This window comes from Calypte anna, chromosome 1 (assembly GCF_003957555.1).
Source record: "Calypte anna isolate BGI_N300 chromosome 1, bCalAnn1_v1.p, whole genome shotgun sequence".
Classification (NCBI taxonomy): domain Eukaryota; kingdom Metazoa; phylum Chordata; class Aves; order Apodiformes; family Trochilidae; genus Calypte; species Calypte anna.
In genome coordinates this window covers 11,973,508-11,998,068 of record NC_044244.1, presented here as the reverse complement: position 1 = coordinate 11,998,068, position 24,561 = coordinate 11,973,508, and the positions used below count along the sequence as shown (strand labels likewise).

Below are 24,561 nucleotides of genomic sequence, written 5' to 3'. Positions count from 1 at the left end.
GTCTATGGAAATTCACTTTGAATGAAAGCAATCTTATGAACTCTATGTGTATAATTTTGAAAGGGAACTTACAGGCTTTGGAGTTTTCCACGGAGAAAAGAAACCTGAAATAAACAAAAAATAATGTTAGCAGAGTTTTCTGATGCATAAATTGGAGGCTCAGTGGTGTCTGTGTTCCCATTCTCATTCAGGTCTGCAGGTAATACTGATATATATGAAAATTCTCTACACACAAGGGGTGAAAACACAAAACACAAGGGATAATTTCTACAAAAAAATACACACATAAATATATATATATATAGATACATGTATGCATATGCATATATATATATATGAAAGTGGAGTTATTGAGATCATTGCCATACTTTACAAACAGCATGGGATTAGGTTGAAATTAAAAGAACTAAACAAAAGGACTTCCAATTGTCTTGGTGGACATTGGATAAGACACCAAATGACCTGGTGTTGATGTGTCAAATGCAGTAGCACCTTTAAGAAGAAACAATTCAGAAAATCCCAGCAACAAAATCTAATAATACAAGAGAGTTTTTTAGAAGAAAAGTCTGGAGAAAAATAACTCCCATCAGCCTAGTTATGGTAGTCAGCTCTTGGAAGGGTTGCTTGTTTTGATATTATCCTGCCTTTTTGTCATAGTTAGGAAGTGATCAGATAAATCTCCCTCCTTTACACAACTAATTATCTCCTTTTCCTTGATTACTGACTGACTGTTAAATTACTTCAGTGGTTTTCATGGATTTCAACTATTGTATCTTACAAAAGGTTAAAACTCAAGATATATTCTTTACAAAAAGGAGATAATTTGAAAACTTGCAAACTGATTTTATGCTGCACAAACTTAAAAAACTTAAAACATATTAAATAAAAAGTAGCATTGCAAGGGATATTAGGTCAAGTATTTTAAAATAGTAGCTTTCAGCATAGCTTTCATTAAAAAACTCATTCTCATTTTACTAACAGATTAAAAAAACAACAACAACAAAAAAACCGAACCAAAAAATACCCAACAAAACGATTGTGGACTTTCCTAAGATTAAAAGCTAATAGCTTTTAATAGTTCATCTTTTTGTCAGAAACAGAAATGGGCCTGAAATTGAGACATTTAGTAGTAAGGCTGTTCTTTCATTAAAAATGAGTTAAGCTGTAAGAGTAATACTGACAATTATGTCTTTTTCTCAGGTGAGTCTAGAAAAGGAATTAAAATCAGAAGAATACAAGGGAAAGTATCTTTCTACAGACAGATTACAACTGGAATTATATTTGTACATAATATTTAAGGTTTCTAGAATTCTGTGATTGTAGTGTAATTTTTTTCTGCTCTGATACCTAATTAATTTAGACTCAAAAAATATTGGAGTAAAAAAATAACTGAGGCTTTTGCAGAGTGATGCTGGCTGTCTTGTAATGCTGGTGTGGAAGCTGATACTGCTTTCAAGCAAAAAGGATATTGGACAAGTAGACCTGGAAAAGTTTATGCTTAGTAACTCTACAGTGTCTGCTATATTAATGAGTACACAGATTTCTTTCCCTCTCCAAACTAAAGCTGATAGAACAGGCAAACTGACTAGTACATCACCTTCAGTATTTGAGCTTCTGTAGTAGAAACTTATTTAATAACTTCTTGGATGGCACATGGATACCATTTTACTAGCAGATATTGTTCTGAACAGCTAATGAGGGTGACAAACCAAAAAAGATAAAAGCTAAAGTGGCATTTGGAAAATATTGGTAAAGGTTACACCCTGTCCTCATTGGTAGTGGTGCACCTCCCATAACATATCGTCAACAAAAATTACTTCAGGTCAATCTGAAAGGTTTTTTTTCCCTTTTTATTTTTGTCTCCACCTTAATGTGCTTAGCTGGAGTTATCAGAATTTTTTTTATCAGTTAAAAATCTATTATATACTTATAAATGAAACAAACAATGACATATAAGTCAAGTGAAGTTTGTTTTAAAAATCACTATATTAAAAAAAATTCAATTATTCACCCAAAGAAGGAGGACTTGGACTTATATTTAGCTTGGAGGCTGCCAGACTGCAACATACAAATGACAACATCCATAGTAAATCAATAAATAAAAAATAAAACAGCAATATTTATTCACACAGCATGAAATTATGTTAACAAAACTAACTATATAGGATGCCACAAAAGAAAAAGATTCAAAGAAAGATTTAAAAGAAAATGTTAGATTTCCACGTGTACAACAGCATGTAAGAAGCTAAAATCACTAAAGGTAACAAAACTTGGGAGTGATTAAAAAATGTTCTTCAGATTTAAATTCAGGCCTCATGGAAGATGCAATGTTCTCTCACCTATGCCAAAGACTACGTGCTAGAATAAATAGATGAATGCCTAGTTCCATAAAGCAAACCTTACCTTATATCTTTCATGTGTTTGCTGGCAATTTTAATGTTGCCTCACATAACACCTGTATCTTCAATAGAACTAAATAACCTTTTTCCCAATCTAAGCAAAATTGACCTTTAGACAGTGTATAGCATTATCAATAATTCAATGTGAGGCTTGTTATGGATGTGAACAAACTTCTTGTGAACAAACACGGACAGAATTATCACTGGTATTTAAATACATGCAGCCATTGCAGCATGTATTCAAGAACTGAAGAATATCATGCATATGGAGTACATTTTAAGCATAACAGAAAATTCACATAAAAAAAGCATAAAACCAAAAGGCACTTTCCTATGCTCTCCTCATGCTCCCTTCTTACTTTTACCTTTAAATATTATTCTCCATAAGGAAGGAACAAAATACCCTGCATGTAGAAAATTGAAGCTCACCTGAAGAATATATCTTATATTGAGTGCATATTCCACAGTGCTGGTCTGCTGCAGCCACATCTGCAGTTGGCAATGAGCAGTGAACTTAGAGAACATTTTCCCTTGGCTTTCTTTCACTGGTTCAGTACATCCTGTGAGTATTCCCCATCAGTGACAGCAAGACTCTCACAGACTGCCCTCAATTCAGTACTGATTTACAATCAAGATTGAAATTTCTTCTCCAAAGAGTGCAGCATTCAAATTCCAAATGATTTTTAATACAGAACTAATCAGTTTACATCTAACTCCTGGATAAGCATACATACTGGAAAAGTTCTTTTAACTTCTTATCCTACTTACAGATTACCACTTCTCCCTCTGAAACATCCAGTCCCTTACTGTCCTCTCACTCCCATATTGATGTACTTCAAAAAACTGAAATAATAAAAGCCAACTTAGATTCACCTGAAAATACACCATACAGCCTGTTCTTCCCATTAGTGGTTTTCTGCTCTCCCAGGTGCCTGACACCTGCAATAGCTTCACCAAATAAACTGTGGCTTGCTTTCTACCATATCTTTCTGTAAGTCTTTAGTAACACTCCTTGTAAAGGCAGCAGTAAAGCCCTGACTTAGGTTGGGAAAGGAGAACAGGGTTACTGGCTTGTGCTGAAGAGCAAGCACCACCACTTAGACAGATGCTAAAGGGAAAATACAATGGTCACCACCTAGAGTTGTGTGATGCAATGTGTAAGCATGACAGGATAAAACACAAAATCTCATATACTTCTCCAAAGTTAGCTTTGAGAATATAATTATTTATTTTTCCAATGTTGGCCACTTACGTGGTAATGAGGTACTGAAGCTGGTGGCCAACACCTTTACTGAAATTTTAATTGTTTTCTTTTAAATAAATAAACTGAGGTACATTAACAACCATATGCTTTTTAAAAAAATCAAAATTATATTTTCTCATAAAACAGTGTAAGAAAATTATTTTTTACATTGCTTTAAAATTTTTTTTTTACCACCTTCCAAAATGATCTTCCCTGGAAATCAGAGCTCTGATGTTGTAACTGTACTTAAAAACACCCTTGAGAGAAAACAGAATTTGGATTAAAATGTATTTGTGTCTTTTTTTTTTTTTTTTTTTTAGATCAAGGAAAATTCCATCTTGAATTTGTTGTACTTTTCCTTTTCAATTAAAATATCCTACAACAGACAAATCACATCACACTCATTGCAACTATTCCTTCCTATATACAAATTTAAGTATGTTTTTGTTATGAACTGAGCTTATAGACTGCACACGGTTTACACTTCAGCCAGTATTTATTGTTGGAAAATTTTTAAAGCAGCTCACTAGACAGGACACAGAGAATTTGCAAGATAGGCCATGAGTGTAGGGTTGGTTTTGTTATTTTTGTTTTTGTTCGGAGTTTTTTGGGGTTTTTTTGTGTGTGTGTGGAGGGTTTGTTTTTTTTTTTTGGTGGGTGGGGGTGTTGGTTTAGGTTTTTTTGTCATTTGTTTTTCAGTAAGAATGCAGAATTTTGCATACTCTGTAGTGTCAGTAAAACACAACTTGCCTTTGGCTATTACTCTGCTGACAGCTAAATACTTTTTGCTACATTTCCATCTCCATTATTCTTATCCACTAGACAAATCACTTTCCTTACTCTTTTGGACTGATTCTCTGAAAAGTTCTTAAGGTTTAAAGTCACAAGTAACTAACATAGGTGTTGCCAAACCACAGGATCTTCAATGCTATGCACCTCAGCTGCAGATCTGCATTTGCAGTGAAACTGAAGCCCAGAACAGTTTGGTTTCTGTGGTGAGGTTGTGTGGTAGTGCTGCAGGGAGGAACTCAACAGCATCAAAGATAAAGGAATTTCATCCAAAGCAATTTCAGGGCACATCAACTTCCCTCCATGTCACCTGTCACACTGAGGGTACAGCAGGTGTTTTGCCCATTAGCTTTTGCTGGGCTTTTTATTTTGTGTATGTGTGCTATAAAATCCTTTTTGCTGCCTATCAGCAAAGATGTCCAAAGCTCTGCACAGATCTTTCTCATGTAGATGCTTGGAAGTCAATGAACAGATGGCTGATGAGCACTCCCAGAGCATTAACAGACTCCATGGGCATCTTATCAACGTCCATGTGACAACATTTCACTTCAGCAAAAGTTTTTCCTTTCAGGAAAAGTTACTGTATATTACTGTAACAGCAGATTTTTTTTTCTTCTTTTTCTTTCTCTTACTTGGATCCCTGAGATGTCTATCAGTTGTCTAATCCAGGGGCTCAGTTCCAGAGGCATCACATACCCATCAATTTCAAATGGATGTGACAGTGGAGAACTTCTCTGAGAGTTCAGTCTCTAAACACACTATTAGCAGGATGCAGGGAAGAGTTTCTTACCATTCACATTATATCTGGTTTCTCCTTCTGCACGCTTACCTCTTGTTCAGCCATGCTAAGTGTGTTTGGAATCTGACACACAAAGCTCAAGCTACAACTGGCTTCACTCATTAAAATGCAAAATATCCTCCAGCTGAAATTCCAAAAATACAGATGGGAGGGATAATTGTGGCTAGGGTTTTTTGTTTGTTTGCTTCATTGGGGTTTTTTGTGTTTGTTTTGGTTTGCGGTTTGTTTGGTTGTGGTTTTTTTTTTGGTGCTTGTTTTGTTTTGTTTTTTCACATCCATAGAACAAATATATAGAACTAATTCATTAATTCTTCAAATATTTTCTCCTTGTCAGGAAAACAAACCCACTCAATGAGAACAGTGGGTTTGTTCTCAATGAGAACAGGTAAATTATATCAATTTATATCCTGTAGTAAACAAAATCTAAAAGGAAAGAGAGCATTAAAATAAATGGAAATTATACTTATCAAAACAAGTTTAAAAAAAGTTTGAATTAATAATGACACATTTAAATTATCAGATGATGATAAAGAGCAGGCACAGTTAACAGGAAAGTCAGCTGGATCTCTGGACCTCATTGGGGTAGCATCTTCTGTGACTTATCTTTTCTCCAGGGGACCTGAGGCCATCATGAACCCAAGTCTATATTACTTCCCTTCAGACTTTCAGATTTCTTGATGAATAGCATGAAGTGTGAGACTGAGACGTTTATTAGAAATTATGTGGAGGTAGAGGAGTACCTTGGGAAATTAAATCTGATCTCATGTCACTGAAGTCTATAGAACTGATACAAAAGCTTAATTGACTGTGAGATCAGGTACTAAACCAAAGTGCAACTTTTTTACATAGAAGCCCTTTTTGTGCAGTTTTGCTGTTTCACTGACAGCCTTCTTGGGCAACAATTTTTCAATAATATTCAGATCTTCACAAATAATTAGAAAAAGGATAGCTATTCAAAGTCATGAATGATAGAAGTGCTTGCTTTTCAATCTGGGACCCTCACTGGTCACCTGCATCTATAAGAATCTCCTCTAAAATACACCAGGGAATCTCAAGTTATCATTAACTTTTCACTTTCATGAATAGCAGAGAGTCTGTGTTAGTAAGAATACAGCTATCAGAAAAGGTCAGAAGCTGGCATAGTAATGAGTTAATTTACATTCTAATGGACATACAGCTATTTATTTTTCTTGGCTGCTGTAGCTCTGTGAATTGCTTATCAGTAAGAGATTTAAAATACTTTATGAAATTAGAAAAAGCCAATAAACCAAATACCATCTCTCTCTGATTAATGTGGACACGAAGCAGAGAATTTCTGGATCAGAGATATAATAGTGCAGAAAAAAATGCAACATTGCCAGTAATGGATTTTGATGCTTAATTGTATTAGATTTGGGAAAAATAAAAAAATCTCCAAACCCATTTCTGTCAATGAAAGTGAAATTTTTGGAACAAGTAGCTTTTTCTGTGGTCAGCAAGAGTAGGTTATTGTAAATAGACAAAGTTTGACACTAAACACCTATAAAATGTCTCACCAGGTGACACTTTTATGTGATCTTTCTTCTCTTTTCTGGCCCCTACTACCAGAATAGTGTTACATTATTACAGATGTATTTCCTCGTTGATAACAAACCATATTATCTGAAAGACATGCGTTTCTCAGAATAGACAAAATGCTGCTACAGTATAATTCAGGACATATCTTACTGAGATAACTTTACCTAGAGTAGAAAAAGATACCTTAAATATATCTTATGGGTTGGAGAAAGACCCTTGTCTCCTGCCTTTTATTATAGTTTATGGTGACAGTTCAGTCTGTATCCTGGTTTATGATGTGCAACTGCAAGAATTACTAGATGAACTGTTACTTTCCCCACTGTGATCCATAATAACTACATTTTATACAAATACTAACCCAATTAGCAAAAGTCTGCATGCCCAGGTATTAACACGTGATGAATTCAGAAAGATCTCGGGAGTTTGCATACAGGCTGCAAATTTACCATCACCTTGAAAAGCCCAAGGTTATTTTTCTGTACAGACAAGAAAAATAATTTTTTATTTTGGCAGAAGGAAATTTTCCCTGAAGAATCTACAGTTTTGCTCATGTTCATTGTCCAGCTAAAATCAGTGTTGCTAGTTCATGTGTCCTGGTTAGGGACTACACTTTCTACAGTACTGCTCCAATATTGCAAGAGCTAGCAACATAAGTAATGCATTGTCTTGGGAAACATATTGATGCAAGCAACATTCCCCAAGTATAGCAGACACAGCAAGGTGGAAAAACTGGTGTATGCCCCACACACTGAATGAGCAACATAATTTAGAATATAAATTTAGTCTTCAGAGCCCTGACAGCTCATGACTGTTGCTTCTAGAAGGGTCTGCAAGTGTTTCCATACCCATAAAGATTCTGTATGCTTGCTAAGAATATGGCTGACAGCTCAGCCTGGCTTTACTGAGAGCTAATTTGAGCTTCAAAACTGTGTTCAGGAGTACTGCATTATATTTTCAGAGTTCTCTGACAGTCAGAAACTGCCTAACTATGCCAGTGTCTCTGCTTTTTCATGTGTTTCGAATCTGCTCCCATTTAAGTTTTTACACTTTCTAAGCACATCAGAGAAATCTCAGTTTACATTATGGCATATCACTTTGATGAATATCAAGGCATATTTCCAATATTTTCTGTTAAAATGTAGATGGAGCATAAGTTGTTTGAACACAGTGTCCTAAGGTCCTTTTCATGACATAACATTCTAAGAAAGCCTTCAGCAAGTTTGAAAAAATTATGCAATAATAAGTCCATTTCTTTGCTTATATGTATGCTGCATACCAAGCCATAGATAAAAAGGAGTAACCAGATATTTAGTGTTGGTGTCCATGCTTCCAGTTCCTTCTCTTCTATAATCTTTCACTGTTCTAGGATTTCTACCAGCTACCCTATTCTTCAGATGCCCATTCCCAAACTCTCATAGACTTCTCCTTTCCCAAATTTTCCTCTCTGTTTCCTGATCCTGATTTGCAAACCTTACCTTATCCCTTAAAAAGGGATCAGAACACAATTAGATAAATGTTGGGTAATGCCCTTGGTGTCCATGACTACTTCTGAGTTTTCTGACCTTGCAATGCAATGCTCCACCCTAAAGTGAGTCAGAAAGCCAACACGCTGGGAGAAGGGATGAACCATACTACTGAGGTAGGACAGCCAAGAACTAAGTCAAAAAGATTTCAGCAAACCCAACAGAGATGGCAACCCTGCAGTGACCTGAAAAACTGTCTGGAATCTGTTGTTTGTAGTTTATAGTTTTACAGATACCAGCTCAGTTTCATCACCATCTCATGTTTTTTGAGCTGGAATATGTATCCCTGTGGTGTTGCCAGCTATGACAAAGTACCTACAGGTGGGACATGAAGTGGAACAGCCAAGGACATCTCAATAAGTACAATATGCCTATATTCATGCAGTTTACTGAAGCCCACATCAAATTTAGACACTAATATGCAGACAACTAAATTCTGATAGTCTGTGAATTAGGAACCTAATGCAGATGCACAGCCTATAATAAAAGTCTATTATAAAAGGTGCCACAGTTTATGTTACTCAGAAATCTGCACTGAATTGACAGATGTGACGCAAAAGCTATAGGAGACTTCAGAACTTCAGTTGTCATCCTGGACAATCTTGAGTCTCCCACTGCACTGACTGCTGTTCCAGGGAAGACTTTTTTGATATCTCAGTGCACCTCAGATGCTCCTGGATGTCTGGTAGTGAGACCAGAGTCACTCATCCTGATTTCTCTGAGGTTTGGGAGCATTAGACAAAAATTAAAAAAAAAAAAAAAAAAAAAAAAGAAAAAAAGGAAAACAAAAAAAAAAAAGAAAGAAAAAAAGGAAAAAAAAAAAAAAAAAAAAAAAAGGAAGAATCAAATTACAGAGACTGAGAGAGCCTGCTGATTTCACCTGGCTGCCTTTCTGTCTCTATTACATTACACTGTAGTAACTGCAGAATTTTGTGGTTAATATGCATTAAGCTGTCAGCGTGGTTCTGAATTTTATTGATTTGCCTTTGAAATCTCTTTTGTGACAATGGGAAGTGTCAGGAGCTCAGGTGTGTTAACTATAATTGGCTCATTTTCATACCAAATGGCAGAATGATAAACACTCGATGGCAACATAATGAAAAAATAATCATGCCAATTGGCCACAGTGCTAGAAGATAGAATAAGCAAGAGCATGCTTATTTCATTCTTCTGATACAGACTTTATTCAAAGTAATAATTTTTTTGCAGTTTCTTGCTCCTTCACACCACCTTGACAAACCAGTTTATTCCTGGTTATAGAAATTCAGGTTGAACAGACAGATTGACAAACAGTGAGAGACTCCAAAAGAAAAGGCTAACAAGAGAAACAAAACTTATCAGAAGATTCAAGTTTTACATTGTTGAGTCTTAGCTGTGAAAGTATAACACTGAGTGTAGGAAAGCAGATCATTTGGCAAGAGATGTTTGTGGAAGGCTGAAGTCCAAGGGGTACCAAAATCATGAGAACAGTTAATTTCTAAATTTTCAGTTCCCAGGTTGCACCTCTTGGTAATTCTCTTTGCTCTGAGCTGTGAGAGATTTGATGCTGTCCAGACTGACAGGTACCTAGCAGAGCTAAACCTCTTTGCTTTCATGTTCACCAAGTGAGAAGGTAATTCTCAGTATTCAACTTACTCATCAAGAAGAACAACTCTGAATTAGTAAAAGATTTTCAGTGATCTAAATTACAGTGGTTAAAATGACACCAAGATTTAGCATAAGACCATAGAAGCCTGAAAGGAAGAAATGAGAGAAAAATAGTGATTAATGAACATGACAGTATTGCTGTACAGAACTCTAAAGAATATAAAGCATGACAAATTGAACAAGATGACCTGGCTTGCAAAAAATGGTTGAGAAATGTCACTTTTTTTTTTTAATTCCTGAAGGTCTGGTTAACATAAAGAGGGCTGATGAGAGAGGAACAGTATTGATGTGATTTTTATGATGTTTACATTTTGTGCTGGTCACATGTAATCCTGTGCATTTCTTCAGAAAGTTAATGAACAGAACATTAAAAAATGATACTGATAAAGGATCCTGACAAGATAGTTAAGAAGTGATAAGTATTAAATAAACTTATTACAAGGAAAAGCAAGAAAAACTGAATAGGTAATTTTTTTCCTGTGACAGTGCTCTGTCTCTCAGAGGAACATAAATTCATTTCAGTCTCTTGAGATTTAGATGACATGTGTAACATAATGGAAATAAGACTTCAATCCTGAGAAAACTGAAACAGTACATAAACATGACAAGTTAAGCAGAGAGGATTATGGTGCTGACTACTGTCAAGCACCTTGTGGACCTCACAGCTGCCCTAAGCTTAAAAATTTGCATTTTTAGAAAGCATTGGCAGGGTTCCTAGTATGCATGTCCCTCCTTTTTCCTTTTTTAAGAATCAGAACTTACTACATAAGAAAGCAAACTTGAAAGTGGCCTTTGGATCTGTAAAAAATCTTCCTCAGTATATCCACATACCTCAGTATATACATATGATCATAGAAAAAAAAAACAAAACTCAACCTATGAATTTATGCTTGAAGGTCATAGCTGGCTGAACAATCAGTGAAGGTCATCAGTTTGGATATGATTTATAGTCTTTTTTTTTAGGGTTCCCAAAATAATAGGTAAATAAAAAGACATTAAAGGTAGATCTAGATGCTCTTCACTCAGTCACCATGCAATGTTTTGGTATGTAACACCAATCAGTTAAGACAGGAAATAGTTTATAAGGTAATATGCCCCTGGCTTTTGTTGTTGGTGTTTTTTTATTTTTTAACTCTTATGAGCTAATTTGAAAAGCATAATTGAAGTCATAGGGATCAACAACAACTGGCGTGCTCCATGGGAAGAAGGGAAAGACTGATTAAATTTAGAGCTTGCAAGTACTCTTCTGACAAAGGGAGTTTTCATTAGTGAACCCCAATGCACAAGTAATTTTTGTGAAGAGCAGCTGCATTTCCAGAATGAGGCCCATAATATATTCCATTTCACTGGTAATAAATAAACAAAGAAATAAGATTGCTGATGAAATTTCTATTTAAGTTCTACATAAAATAGCTTCTGGACATCTAATATTTAGCAGAACCATCAAGATTTAGTGAGCACTAAATATTAGATGTTCCTGATAACGTGGAGCCAGAAGTAATTTATCCTATTATAAGCAGATCTTTTCTTCCCATACCATAAGTAAGGTTTTGATGTATCAGACAACTGACAGTTCTAGACTAAGCTGCTCTATTTCTCAGGGGATGGTCTTTTTCTTGAAATTTTTCAAAGGGTCTCGGAATCAATCTTTTGTAGGTGCTTTAAGCTTAATAATATTTCAAAGGCTAGAGGAAACCAATTAAATATCATTCTAGTTTCAACAAAATTATATGTTTGTATAGACAGAATTTAATAATTCAGAAATTATTTCTGGAATTTGAAAATATTAATACATATACAACAGAAATAAAACAAATATATCTCTGCTGAGCATTTTTCTCATAGAGTGCTCTGAAAGCAGTGTTCTGCTATACAAAGACCCTAAATGGGAGGCATGACAAACACCTATAATTCTCCTTAGTCTGATAAAGATTATCTACTGCTAATGAGAACTGAAAAAAACAGTGTGCAAGTAGCTACCATATTAATGAATAAAAGTCATTATCTTTGTGCACAAACAAGTTATGAATTTTTATTCATCCCTTTCCTAGAATGAATGAGTTAGAAATGCAACTAAAGTGCTACTTCTACACCAGCACTTTGCAATGTATGCATTTTGATTTAATGACAAAAATATGTATCTTGTTGCATTTTAGGTCTTCATCTCTCAGACAATATAGAGGAGCATTAAAAAAAACCCCAAAACTTGTGAATACTCAGTCTCCAGAGACTATGTTTAGTAGTTTACCTTCACAATTTCACAGGCATTAATTTTTCTTTCCTAAATTTGTTTGGTTTGATTTGCAACATTATTTCCAACATGGAAAATTAATGGGTTTTTTATTATTATATTTCATTCTAAGTCACTCTTATTTCTTTTTGTTTCTATTATTCTTTGAAATCTGTGTATATTTCCAATTTTTTTTGTAGTTTTTAGTCCTTCTGGGGCTTCTCTTCTACAGTCTTTCAATGCTTGCAAGATTGCTGACAGAAATTAAATTCTGAAATGATAAGTTTAATTGTAGAAGAATTGTACAAGACCTTGCATGGGGACAACTAAACAAGCCATTACTTTTGCTGATGAAGAACTGTATGGAAAAGCCTAGAGAAATCCCAAATTTCAACTTATTTCTAACAATGACTGAAACTTAAACTAAAGATTACATTTCTGCAACAGGCTTGATATTTGCACATTGAATGGAAGTGTCACATAATAGCTCTGCAGCAGGTAAGAAAAATGGAAGAAAAGATGGAAAACCAAACAAACCAAAGAAGCAGGGAAAACCAGTCTGGAGCAGGATCACATTGATTTTATTTACACTCATAAATAAAATATCAGTTTATCAGTGGCCTCTTACTGAGAAGATTATATAAGCAATGACTTTTATTTTAAGAACTTGTGCTGAATTTTTCTTTTTTCATTGTGATGCTATGTTAAACTGATTATCCATAATGATTCAAAGGCACTTTGGCAAGTTTGGGCTTCATTCTTTGTTCTGTGTTTCAGGAATAATTTACACTGACTGCACAAAAATGCTCCCTGTTTGCTGATGCTTTAGTTATTATTACACCCTGCTCTTTATCAGCTATATGTAATTTGACTGATGACATGAACTAATCTCTCTGCCATCTGCAAACTTATCAATATCAATTTTAATTTTTCTACAGGAGCTTAAAAAAAATTGTAACGTAGGCAAAAGCCAAGAACTTATCCAAGAGGAAGATCATAAAAAATAAATTCCCTCACTGATTTCCTACTTATGTTAAAAGATCAATCAGTTAACCAATTTTTCAATTCAATGGAAGACATTCTAATTTTAATTTTTCCATTTTTAAATAAGGAGCAGGCCTGTTAATGTAAAGCCTTATAAAAGCCCATTATATAAAACAATTAAATTTTATAATAAAACTTATAATATTAACAAAGATATTAATATTTATGCATACTGAAATAATCTATTTTCTGCAAGCCCACATTAATAACTTCCCTTTTATATAGAAAGCCAGATTACTCTCTGAGATTCCAGATTTAGCTATCGAGCATGAGACAAGACTCCAACTTTTTTTGACAATATATGTTTTCCTAAAATACCCTCAACTGCTCTATGCTTCCCTCTGCTACGTGGGCAGGACTCATCTCATGCATTCTTGTCTGTCTGTCTGTCTGTCTGCTCAGCCCAGCTGAGGTCCTTGCCCAGACTCTGTTACCAGTGGGGCTTGATGTGCCAGCAAATTCAGAGAACAACTTGCTTAAGCAATGCCTGAGTAAAATGATGGAAGTCATTATCTTTAGGTGCCTATTTTCCACCACTGACTGAAGTGGTAACTATTTTGATTAGTGTAGACTAGAAAACTAGCTTTTTTACATTTAAGTTGGGATTTGTCTGAACAAATATGAGTAGAAATGTAAATATGAAACACTGGTATTTGAGTTTTTAAAAACTTTAATAATAAACAGGGAAGAATAGGCTCTTAAAAATTCTAGCCATTTAAGCCACTTCAGATGTTTTCAGTAGCTGAATGGCACCACAGAGATGCCTGTTTCCTCATCACACAGAGGTCTCTGCTGCCTGCCCACCTGAGGAAGAAGGATGCCCTGCATCTGTCTACACAGGGTCCCTAATAACATCAGCTGCACAGAGTGTGGCTGTAGGTACTGCAAAGCAAGCATGGGAAGATAAGCATGGAGCATGTAAAAAACTTGAAGCTTCTTCACTTTTGAGGACTTCTAAAAATATACATTTGTAAGTATTTAGTATGAGATGACTGAGGCCATTTAGACTGAAACTGCATATAGCTGGTTCTTTTAGTAATAAGCATCCTAATGTGCTTCTGTTAGGATAAAGAGCTTGATAAAGTTTGAAGTCTGGTATATAATGAACAAGTTACAAGATAAACCTCTAGATTAATTAAGGTCAATCTCAGTACAGATATTCATAGAATCATAGAATTGCTTTGGTTGGAAAAAGGACCTTTAAGATCATCAAGTCTAACCATTAACATAGCACACTGAGAAATCCACCGTTATACCATGTCTCTAAGCATCGTATCTCCACATCTTCTAAGTAAGTCCAGAGATGGTGACTCAACCACTTCCCTGGGCAGCCTGTTCCAGTGCCTGACAACCATTTTGGAGAATAAACTTTTCCTAATACCTAATCTAAACCTCCCATAGCACAATGTGAGGCCACTTTCTCTTTTTATATTGCTTGTTGCTTGGTAGAAAAGACCAACACCCACCTTACTACATCATCCTTTCAGGTAGTTGTAGAGAGTGGTAAGATCTGCCTCCAGCCTCCCTTCCTCTGGAATGCACAACCCCAGTTCCCTCAGGTGCCCCTGGCAGGACTCGTGATACCATTGTAGTTGCTGGCTGTGTAGTGAAGGTCAGCTGCTTCAGACTATCTGCTTGCTTCTATTTTAGACTCAACCCCCAGAGCCTTTGAGATCTCTTAGGAATGCTATATAATAAATAAGTAAATTAACAAGCACTGCATTATTTTCCAGTTACAGAATGAGAGTCATTTGCTGTGTATGTAATCCCAATGAACACACACCAGCAAGCTGAAATAAAAAAGCATGGCTCCATCTTTCTCTTTTCATTGGTTTCTTAAGAATTTTCATATATAAAGAAATATGAATTTTTAATATAAATATATGTATTTAATATGGTCTATTAAGGAGACAAGAAGAAATAACATCTCGCTCTCTCTGTGAAGTACTGTGGAAGAAGTTTTAAATTATCGAGATGGTGATTTATTTCATTCAGAGACCCTCTCTTTTAACACCTCAAACATAAGAAAGACAGAGAACAACAGAATATAACTGTGTTTAGACTGGAAGGCATGGCTAAAACTCATTTAGTCTGACCTCTTGCTCAAACCAAGGCTGAGTCCAAAGGCTGACAGTCAAGAATGACAGCTTCTATGAATTGCTTAAATGAAGGAAAGCAAAGCCATAATGACAGGCAAAAAACATACAGACTGCAGGATGACCTGGGTAAAACACAGAAAAAGCCAGTGAAGAAGAGAAGAAATTGTATGGAGATGATTGTTTTTGGCTCTGTCATATTTGTTGGCTCTCACTGGCCACAGATCAAAGCTCTGTGGACTTCTTCCCCCTGACTTCTCTCTGGACTGCTCCAGGAACTCCCATTAATATCATCGATCTCCATTTTGTTTATGCAGTTAAATTACTCAGCCAGAATCTTTCCAACCTTTCATAATAATCCTGAGATTTAGTCTTGAGAATATGACATGTTAAATAGCATGGGGCTTAAGAGCTATGCCAAAGAGCAGATAGATCTTCTGACACACTACTAGGATCATATTTACAAAACAAAAAGGAACAACTTCCCTATGGGTCATTTCTTTTCCTATCCTTAAGGAACAGATTACGGTTTCTTCTGTGCTATGCCAGGGTTATGATAGTGCTTATATTGAAGTAGAGATGCAGTACTTGAACCCAGATGCCTAAATTAAGCACATGTATTGAAAATAAGTAGTTTAAAATACAGAAATTGCTTCACATGGACAGTAAGAAAAAGATGTTTACTTTGTCTTGACAAATGTATTTTGTTAAGCTATTAAAATATATGCAGATAATGCTGCATCATTTTCCATAATCAGCAAACCTTTTAAAGATACTAATTAATCCCTGCAGTATTACGTAATGATTTTTTTTCATTCTTTAAGAAAAACTGTATTATTATCATTTCTATCATCATCATCATTTATCCTTTTAAAATATTTTAAAAATTTCTGCTAGGGAAAAACCCCCTCATTGTGGAAATGGAAATTAATTGATAAAATTAATTTAAAGTTCATTAAAATGTCTTCTCATTTAAAGGTTTTGAGTTTTTGCTTTTATTCATGCATATAGAGTCTTTTTCTAATTATCATGAGATTTTTAGAAGTTCTATATTTTGAATGCATGAAATGTTAAAAAAGCTGCTTACATTAAAGAAAAAAGGTCTTTAAAAGTCCATTAAATATAGCTGACACCTGACTGAAATATACATTAAAAGTAACTTGTGGAGTGTGCATGCAGAAAGCTTGACTTGTTTTAGCTCATGGTAATAAAAGGTAAAAAATAAATTAAAGCCAAGTTTTTTCTCATTTACCAAAAAGGAAAAAACAGCACAGTGTGTTTCTTATACACTGAAATACTGTCCCAGGTTATGGCAAATCTGGCTTTGGAAAGCAATTTCTTTCTTTTAGAAATCTATTTTGACAGACTTGGGAGTAGAGTTCCAGTGTTTGTACCTGGCATCTTTGGCTTCAATGTTCTTTTTTTAATACTGTAATCTGAAGGTGACACAGCATAGGTGTATGGATTCCAGCACTGATTCGATTGTGTTTGAATTATGAGTCACCCAAAGGCTTCCTGAGAAGGGCAGTATTGTATTTATTAAATGCTCTTGAGTTATAAAAAAATTAAAATTTGAGCATTACTCATAGAGGGCAAGTGTAGCCATTGTTAAGAATGTAAAAGAAAAATGCTTAAAGAATTGCACAGGGATAAATACCTCATCTAGAAGACTTATTTGGTTTCTGCATTTTTACAATTGAACTGCAGCAGCCAAGCTTTTGTGGCTCTTGGAAGTGGCATAGGAAGTGTCTGAAAACTACATCTTCCCATCTCCCCATCTGTGTCTTGTGTCTGTAGCACAATAGATAATGTACTCACTTGTTTCATAGTGTATTAGCTTACTTTATTACTATTAAATTTTGCACTATATTACAAATCACCACGACACAATGTCTACACAATGTACTTTGACAACAGATTTGGAAACCCAACAAATGTTGTTTAATAGGACATTACATTATACTGAACAACAGAAACATCGTTCAACACATTTAGACTAAACTTTAGACATGCTTCAGTACACAAGCACAGGTTGTATGGTACTTTTTTATAATCAGTCTCTTCGGATCTCTTTCCTTAGGCTGGGATCTCCCAGATCTCATCTGAGGATAGGTTCACTAAGAGCCTAGACTATGGGCAATTTGGAAAAAAATTAGTTTTTCATGCCAAAGAATTGGAGTAGGTTCTCCCGTGTACCAGGCTTGGGAGGTATTTGTCTTCAAAAGGTGCCATTTTTCACTGAGATACACAGTCCAAGATAGGCTGGTTAGTTTCCTGATAATACTGCTTGTAAGAAGAAAAGAGAAACTTCTCTGGCCTGGCCAGATTCCAGTGGAGGCAAGTAAAAAAAATGTTTTCTCAAACAAGCTGTTCTTCAATTAGCATTAATTCCTTCACTAATATCAGTAAGATCGAAATCCTCCTGCAGTGCTGCAAGTGGAGCTCGGGGGGTCTGACAGTGCCATGGGCTGCAGCTACCAACACAAACGTCACCTGCACTCCACAAGTGGCTGCTTGTCCTGAAGGGGTTGTTCCTGCACCTCTTCATGAAGCTGATGTGCATGGTAAGTCTCTTTACAGACCTTATAATGATGGTGTCTTACTGCACATAGCCTTCTCTTGGGCATAGGAATTTAATGGCAAAATAGCCACAGGAGCAGTGGTATTTGCCTCTTTATGACATGCAGTGATGAGAATCTATGTCTAAACACTTGTTTTTCTTTTTTGCCAAAAGGTCTTCCAAAGGGGCCTATTTCTCCAATGTCCAGACTGCCTCTTAATGTCAGCAAGTTAGGCACACACATCCCTAGAACTGCCTCAGTAAGGTTTAATAAGAGCTCTGTTCAAATTAAATACAGAACATATAAGCCTACATATAAGCCTGATAATATTTTCACCCATTATAAAAGTGCTTTCAAAACAAAGTACTTGCTAATAGTCTTTAAAAACTTTCTGTGCTATATGTGTAAAAAAGATTTATCTAATGCTTTGTAGAATCACCCATAAAAGTACCACACTGCACAAATATCAATAAGAAGCAGAGAAACCATAACATTACCACTTGAAATGCAATGCAACTAATATTATTTTCATTAATAGAGTCTAATAGCTACTAACTACTTTTGATGTCTATTTTTTAAGGAATACACATTCATTAAGGAGGTCTGTGGTCTCTTACTCTTTTATTCAGAAATATGGAAGCAACTGCACACTGTTTCACTGCTAATCACAGCTATACACGAAAAGATATGAAAGTCTTCTTACTGTGAAGTTTAGGACAACTTGTCACCATGCCATGACTCTCTCTATTCAACTTTGTCATTCCCTGTGCTACTGAAAGGCTACCATTTCTCTTACTAACAGGCTTTAGATTGAATACCTTCATAAACTCGGTTATATCTTAACTTTTTTTTTTTTTTATTTAACTGCTATAACACATAAAAAAATATTAAAATAGATTTTATACCAGATGAGTACAACAAAGTGGTTAAAAAATATTTCAAGTTAAACCAAAGCATAAAACAGTCTTGATGTGTAGGAATAAAAGGATATAAAAAATGTGAAGGTTACTAGGAGAGTACATATTTCACCTCACAGCTAAAATATGATACTTTGTAAGATGATACATGCCTTGTAAAAATGAATCTGGAAAGCAGTACTTCCAGGAGTTATGTTAATATAATAGCAGTATTTCTTGTACGGCAACAATATTTTCTAAAAATCTTTCAGATATTTTATTCCTGGAAGTAAGCTAGGAAAGATAATCACCCTTCTCACAAGGCTGTTATGAAACTATCTTGTAAACTAGATTGATTTTTATGTAGCGAAGGTTGGAGGGGACAAGTAGCCAAAGCTGGGAGCAGGAAAAAGGGCAACATGACATCTAACAGCCAAGTCAATGAAGTGGACAATGTAGCACGACTAGCTATATTCTTTATCATTAAATATTTCTGGCATCACTAGTCAAGAACAGCAGGAAAAATGAGAAAAAAAATGAAGCAACTCAAAATCCAGCATAAGAAGGATAGATTTAAAGAGAACTCATGCTGAGGATACAGTTGACTTTATGAGGTCATATAAAAGCTCATAATTTCAAGATGAAAAGGAAAAAAGACAGCTAGAAACCTTTGTTTTCCATCATTTTAAAAGCAGACAGACCCAAAAATGACAGAGCACTTGACAGAGGGATGGCAAGGCAAAATGGTGTAAATTGGAAAGCAAAAATTGAAAGGGAATGTTTTAGCAGCATGTTGGACAGAAGATGTTTATGTCATTCTCTTCTAAGTATCAGTGGCTCATGGTTTGATTCAAATGAACCACCCAGTACTGGTGCAGTACCACGTTCAAGTGTACATTCTCTTTGTGGGATCAAATGTTCCTTAGACTGAAAAAAGACATTTAAGCATTTAAGAATATATAGAAAAATGGACATGTTGCCAAAGGGATCTAAGTTCCTCTAAACATCAGAATACCTTAAGAAATGGGAGAAAAGTGATCAGGAACAAAGGTACAGCTGGAAAAACTGAACAGGAGAAAGAATGGCAGGAAGCAGGAGAAATATCAGATCTTGTATCTCCCAATAGCTTTTGTCAGAGACAGCAGGAAAAAACATATCTTCATGACCAAAGTAAATATGATTAGACTGCTATTAATTCAGAGTACCCATAAAAAGCAATTAAACCATGACTGGATTCCTTTAGGAAGTGACTGGAAGAGGCTCAAAGATTTAAAAGAGTAGAGATAGTAGGATGATAGAAAACTGCCATCAGTCCCAAATCAAAGACCTACACCATCCTCCCAACAATTTAATTTCTTCATCAGTATTGTTTACTAGAAAGTCCTGAACTGAGGATGAGCAAGCCATGCAATACAGGATCTCCAGATGGCTCCAGGTAATGTTTTAATATTTTGATTTAAGAGCTGCAGAAGCAGTCAAAGCTTTACAGACCTCAGTGTTGGGATGAGGTCATGGAACCTCAGGGGACCAGAACTGCCTTGGCCAGACTAGTGACCAGTGACTGGTGCCAATGCAGGGTGCTGCTGCTGCTACTTCCTACAGCTTTATCTTGTACAGCTTTCCTGAGAGAGGACAACTTGGTGGAAAAGGAGTATGAGCTTTCTTGACCAGAGGAATTTAAAAATACCTTGCAGCAAGAACGGAAAGAGAAAAAAAAAAATCAAATAATCTCTGTGGTAGAGAAGTATATCTGATATCAGTCCATAGAAAGGGCAACAAGAGTGTAGTATTCTTTCCATTGGAATCTGCTCATTTTGAGGGGCGACGCTTACTCACTAAATATGCAAAGATGTTTTTTTCTGAAACTCCTGCCTATTTTGGAAGTTGTTGATGCTTCATGTACCAGTGTCTGTTAGCAGTCTTAAGGAGTTATAAACTTCTACTGATGTTTATTCGAAATCTGAGAAAACTACTTGGCCATCCTTTTATGCTCAAAGTTTGTATCTACATATTTAAAGTCTCCGTCCTCATTTTGACTGTTCATACATTGTGCATGGCCCACACTATGACCCGCAATGTGACAGGGTGAAATTGGCTGCTGGTGTATCCCAAACCCATGCCAATAGTGGGCTGACATTGTGTTGGTCCTGTGGCTCTATTTCTTTCCATCTTGTATTACCAACCTGAGTTCCTCAGAGCCTGTTTGGATTCCACCATTATAAATTAGCCATCTGATGTAGAAATTTTTTCAAGTTCCCACTTTTTGCATTGAGTTTTAATGCTTTACTCACAGCATTTATTTAGCCGTAGTTAAATAAAGCCATAGCTTCATGAATCAGTTCTGGGTTGTCTTCAGATTTCCTTAACAACTGTATTTCAGACATGGTCTTGATGTATCTACATTTGAATATGTCAGTTCTTTTTTAGACAGGAACACTTCTGGGGTTGGGCTGCTGTCTCTAAGTTCATGTATTTCAAAGGCTCTTTCCAAAAGAGATAGCATATGTCAGGTACTTTGCATAGCTCATTTAGCAGAAAATGCCAAAACAAATTTGTGATCTCCTATTAGTGAACATGTTGCTCTGCATAAATTGGTACATACTTCTTCAGCCACTTAGTGCTGTTTTTCAGTAGATCTGTCCTAATGCAGAATTCCTGCTCTGTCCACATTCAGGACTGATTTTTGAGAACCCTATCACATTATTTCAGCAGCCTATACTCAATGCATATTGCTTCAGAAGCTGAGGATGAAGTGTGAAGGCTGGAAAAAGGTAAATCATTTTGGGTAGCAAACACTTCCACAGCTTTCTGTTACTTTTTTTTTTCAAGTATCACTTTTCCACCACCTTTTCTTTACTTCTATTTTTTTTTCCAGTAGGAACAGTTCCGTCAGCTTAGAGTAATCACAGAAAACTCTATGGCTGGTCAGAAAAATAGTTGCAAAGAAACTGAACAAATCAGTGCATCTTAGTTTAGACACGAATATGACTACTAAACAGAAAGAAAGAAGATGGTAAGATCTCTGGCCATAGAGTAACACAGTTGCAGTCTAAAAAAGTGCTGCTTAATATTTCCATAGATACACAGTTATAGTATTTCCATGTTATGTTTGTTCGTTTGTTTGTTTTAGTAAGCAGGTAAATTACTGCTTCTGCATCCTTAGACATTTTAAAATGAATACACTATAAATTCAGTGAGACTGCCTCCAGCTGAATTGTACCCTATGGCAAGTACCTCATGTTGATTCAGACAGTTTTCTTTAGTGGCCTCTTTAAATCTGTGTACTGCTATTCCCTCCATCTTTTTGGAATGTGCAGAACTTTCCATCCCCTGCATATGCTGGCTGTTGACCTCCTGAGCTTGAGGGACAATGTTTTTTTAAATGCTATAGCATGCACACTATGTGTATATAAGAGAGCCTTTTTTCCTGAGTAAGATGTTCTTTTACTACAATGAGAATATATCTGAGCCAGTGTTGATCTGTTTCTTGCAGATAAGGTTGCTGGATGAGAGAGAAATTAAGTCACTTAAAAAATAGATTTGCCACAGTGAACTAAGCAGTCAGGCCATATTCATATCAGAGACAGAACACATTACAAGGCAATACACAACCTTATGCAAAACACAGCCTTCCTTTTCCACAAGCAGGAATAGTACTTTGGCCTTAATCTTAAAAATGAGATGCTAGACAGGATGCATAGGGTAATAATGGAAAAGGATGGTATTGTTCAAGTGTTTTACACATCAGAGATAACAAAATAAAAATTGGATCCATGAGTAATGAAAGAGTATGCCTTGCTTCACTGGTGTCACAGACTAAGTATTTTAGAATTATAGCAGGTTTCTCTAAGTTTAGTTTGTGTTCAGAATATCTCATGTGACCTAATCTTATCTGTTTCATATTCATAACATGTGAGATCCATTTGTACATCTCAGTCAGTCATTCTCCACTCCTCAATAGTTATTCAAGCAGATTACGTTCTTCTAGGGTTCTTACACCTGATTTACTTGAAACATCTAGATTAGAAGGACATGGATGGCACCCTAGAAAGGCCTATTTCTGCCCAGGAACTACAAAGGGAGACATGACAACTAACACAGATATAATTACCTGTTTTATAGATGTGTGTTTGGTCTCATGGATTCCCTTCCTCTATGAATTTATGAAAAAAACCTCTGGTCCTCACCTTAAAACAGTTCTCATATTTCTGTTAACTTATTAGCTGTTTCTCAGGTAAATTAGTCTTATAAACTGTATTTTTTCAGTTCTTTTGAATCACCCATCTAAATTTTCTTTAATTCCAAAGTCTAAAAACCTTGCATTAAGGTATATTACTTATTCTGATGTACAGAAATTTTTGATAGTAAACTTCTATTTGTTCTCTATCATCCCAATAAAATTAATTACTCAGTCTCTTGTACTTCCAAAAGGTTGCTTTGTTTTACCATGAACAAAAAATGCTTTCGTTCCCTTCTCTGCATTCTCTAAAGCAACCAACTACATCCTGCCCCAGCAGCAGAGTGATTAGACTCAGGAACTGCACTTGGACACAGTATTTTGTGTCAGCTGAGCTAAGGTAACCTTATCTGCAACCTCATGTTTGCCCTGACAAAAGACAAGATGGTGTAAATTCATACTGCATTTATTGAGGCTTGGGCTCAGTGTAATATCTCCTGTCTGCCACAGCAATGTGTAGAAAATAACCACAGCTCATTTAATGTACCAGAACTTTTAAATGTCATATTGATAAACTTGTTTTGATCATGAATCAATGCTTTAAGAAATTCTCATGAGAGAAAGGAATTTTCCTCATGGATTTCAGTATGCTTCAGGATTTGGTGTTTTGTTTGGGGTTTTTTGCTACTGTCATGCACAGACTGCTAAAATATCTATTTTGCTGTCTATTACTATTCAGGCTTGTTCAGCACACTGGATTTCACACTCCACTTCTCTCTGAAGATTGGTATTCTGAATTGTTTTCCTCTGGAGGGTGTTTAGCTTGAATTTTTCAAAGTAAAATCCCATCTTTGGGGGTTACATTAACCCTTCTAATCCTCTTCTACTCTTTTTTTTTTTTTTTTGCTATGCAGTTCTCCCTGCTTTGTCAGCATCTTCATAAAAAATGATGCTCACTCCACTGTTCCAGATTCTTAATGGATATTAAATAAAACCAGAGTTAATACCAACTAAAATATTACCTTTCTCCAAGTTCATATACTATAGTGAAACCAACAAGCCTTAGCACAGATTCTGTCTCTTATTAACAATTATTTTAAAGATGCATATGAAAAAATACTTTACTGACTATAAGAATCTGCAGATATTTAAATCACCTCATGTTTATTATTTCTGCAGTCTGATTAAATGTTACTCTATCCCTTGTTCTCATGATTAGTACATTTTCTAATGATAAACAATTGGCATATGCAAATACTAGAGCTTCATTTCCCAACCTCTACTCTTCAGGAGGAACATATTTGTCCTTTTCTGTATATAATCCTTTTTTTTTTTTCCTTTTGAAGCACAGAGTAACATACATTTATTGACATATAAATGCCTGCAGAGGAACAAATACCTTTAATTAAGGAAAATAATTTGTTATTCATGTCAGGTAATAATAAATTGTGATGGATGCTCATCTCAAACCAACAAAGAAAATTTGTTTGGCTAGAATATTAAAAGCTATGAAATTACTTATCACTGTCTGCTGTAATTGCTTCCTTACAGATAAGTCTTGACTCTTCCCTTCCAGTAGTGTGTATTCAAGCTTACTGTG

At 35.5% G+C, this 24,561-nt stretch overlaps 1 protein-coding gene across 1 annotated transcript in view; it reads right to left on the bottom strand.

The window, feature by feature from the left end:
- The window catches only part of MAGI2 (membrane associated guanylate kinase, WW and PDZ domain containing 2), a 694,450-nt gene that overhangs the window by 88,243 nt on the left and 581,646 nt on the right, over window positions 1-24,561 (bottom strand). The window contains exon 11 of the mRNA XM_008493015.2: window positions 73-104. Coding sequence (XP_008491237.2) covers window positions 73-104 — 32 coding nt within the window. The remainder of the gene's footprint in view (window positions 1-72; window positions 105-24,561) is intronic.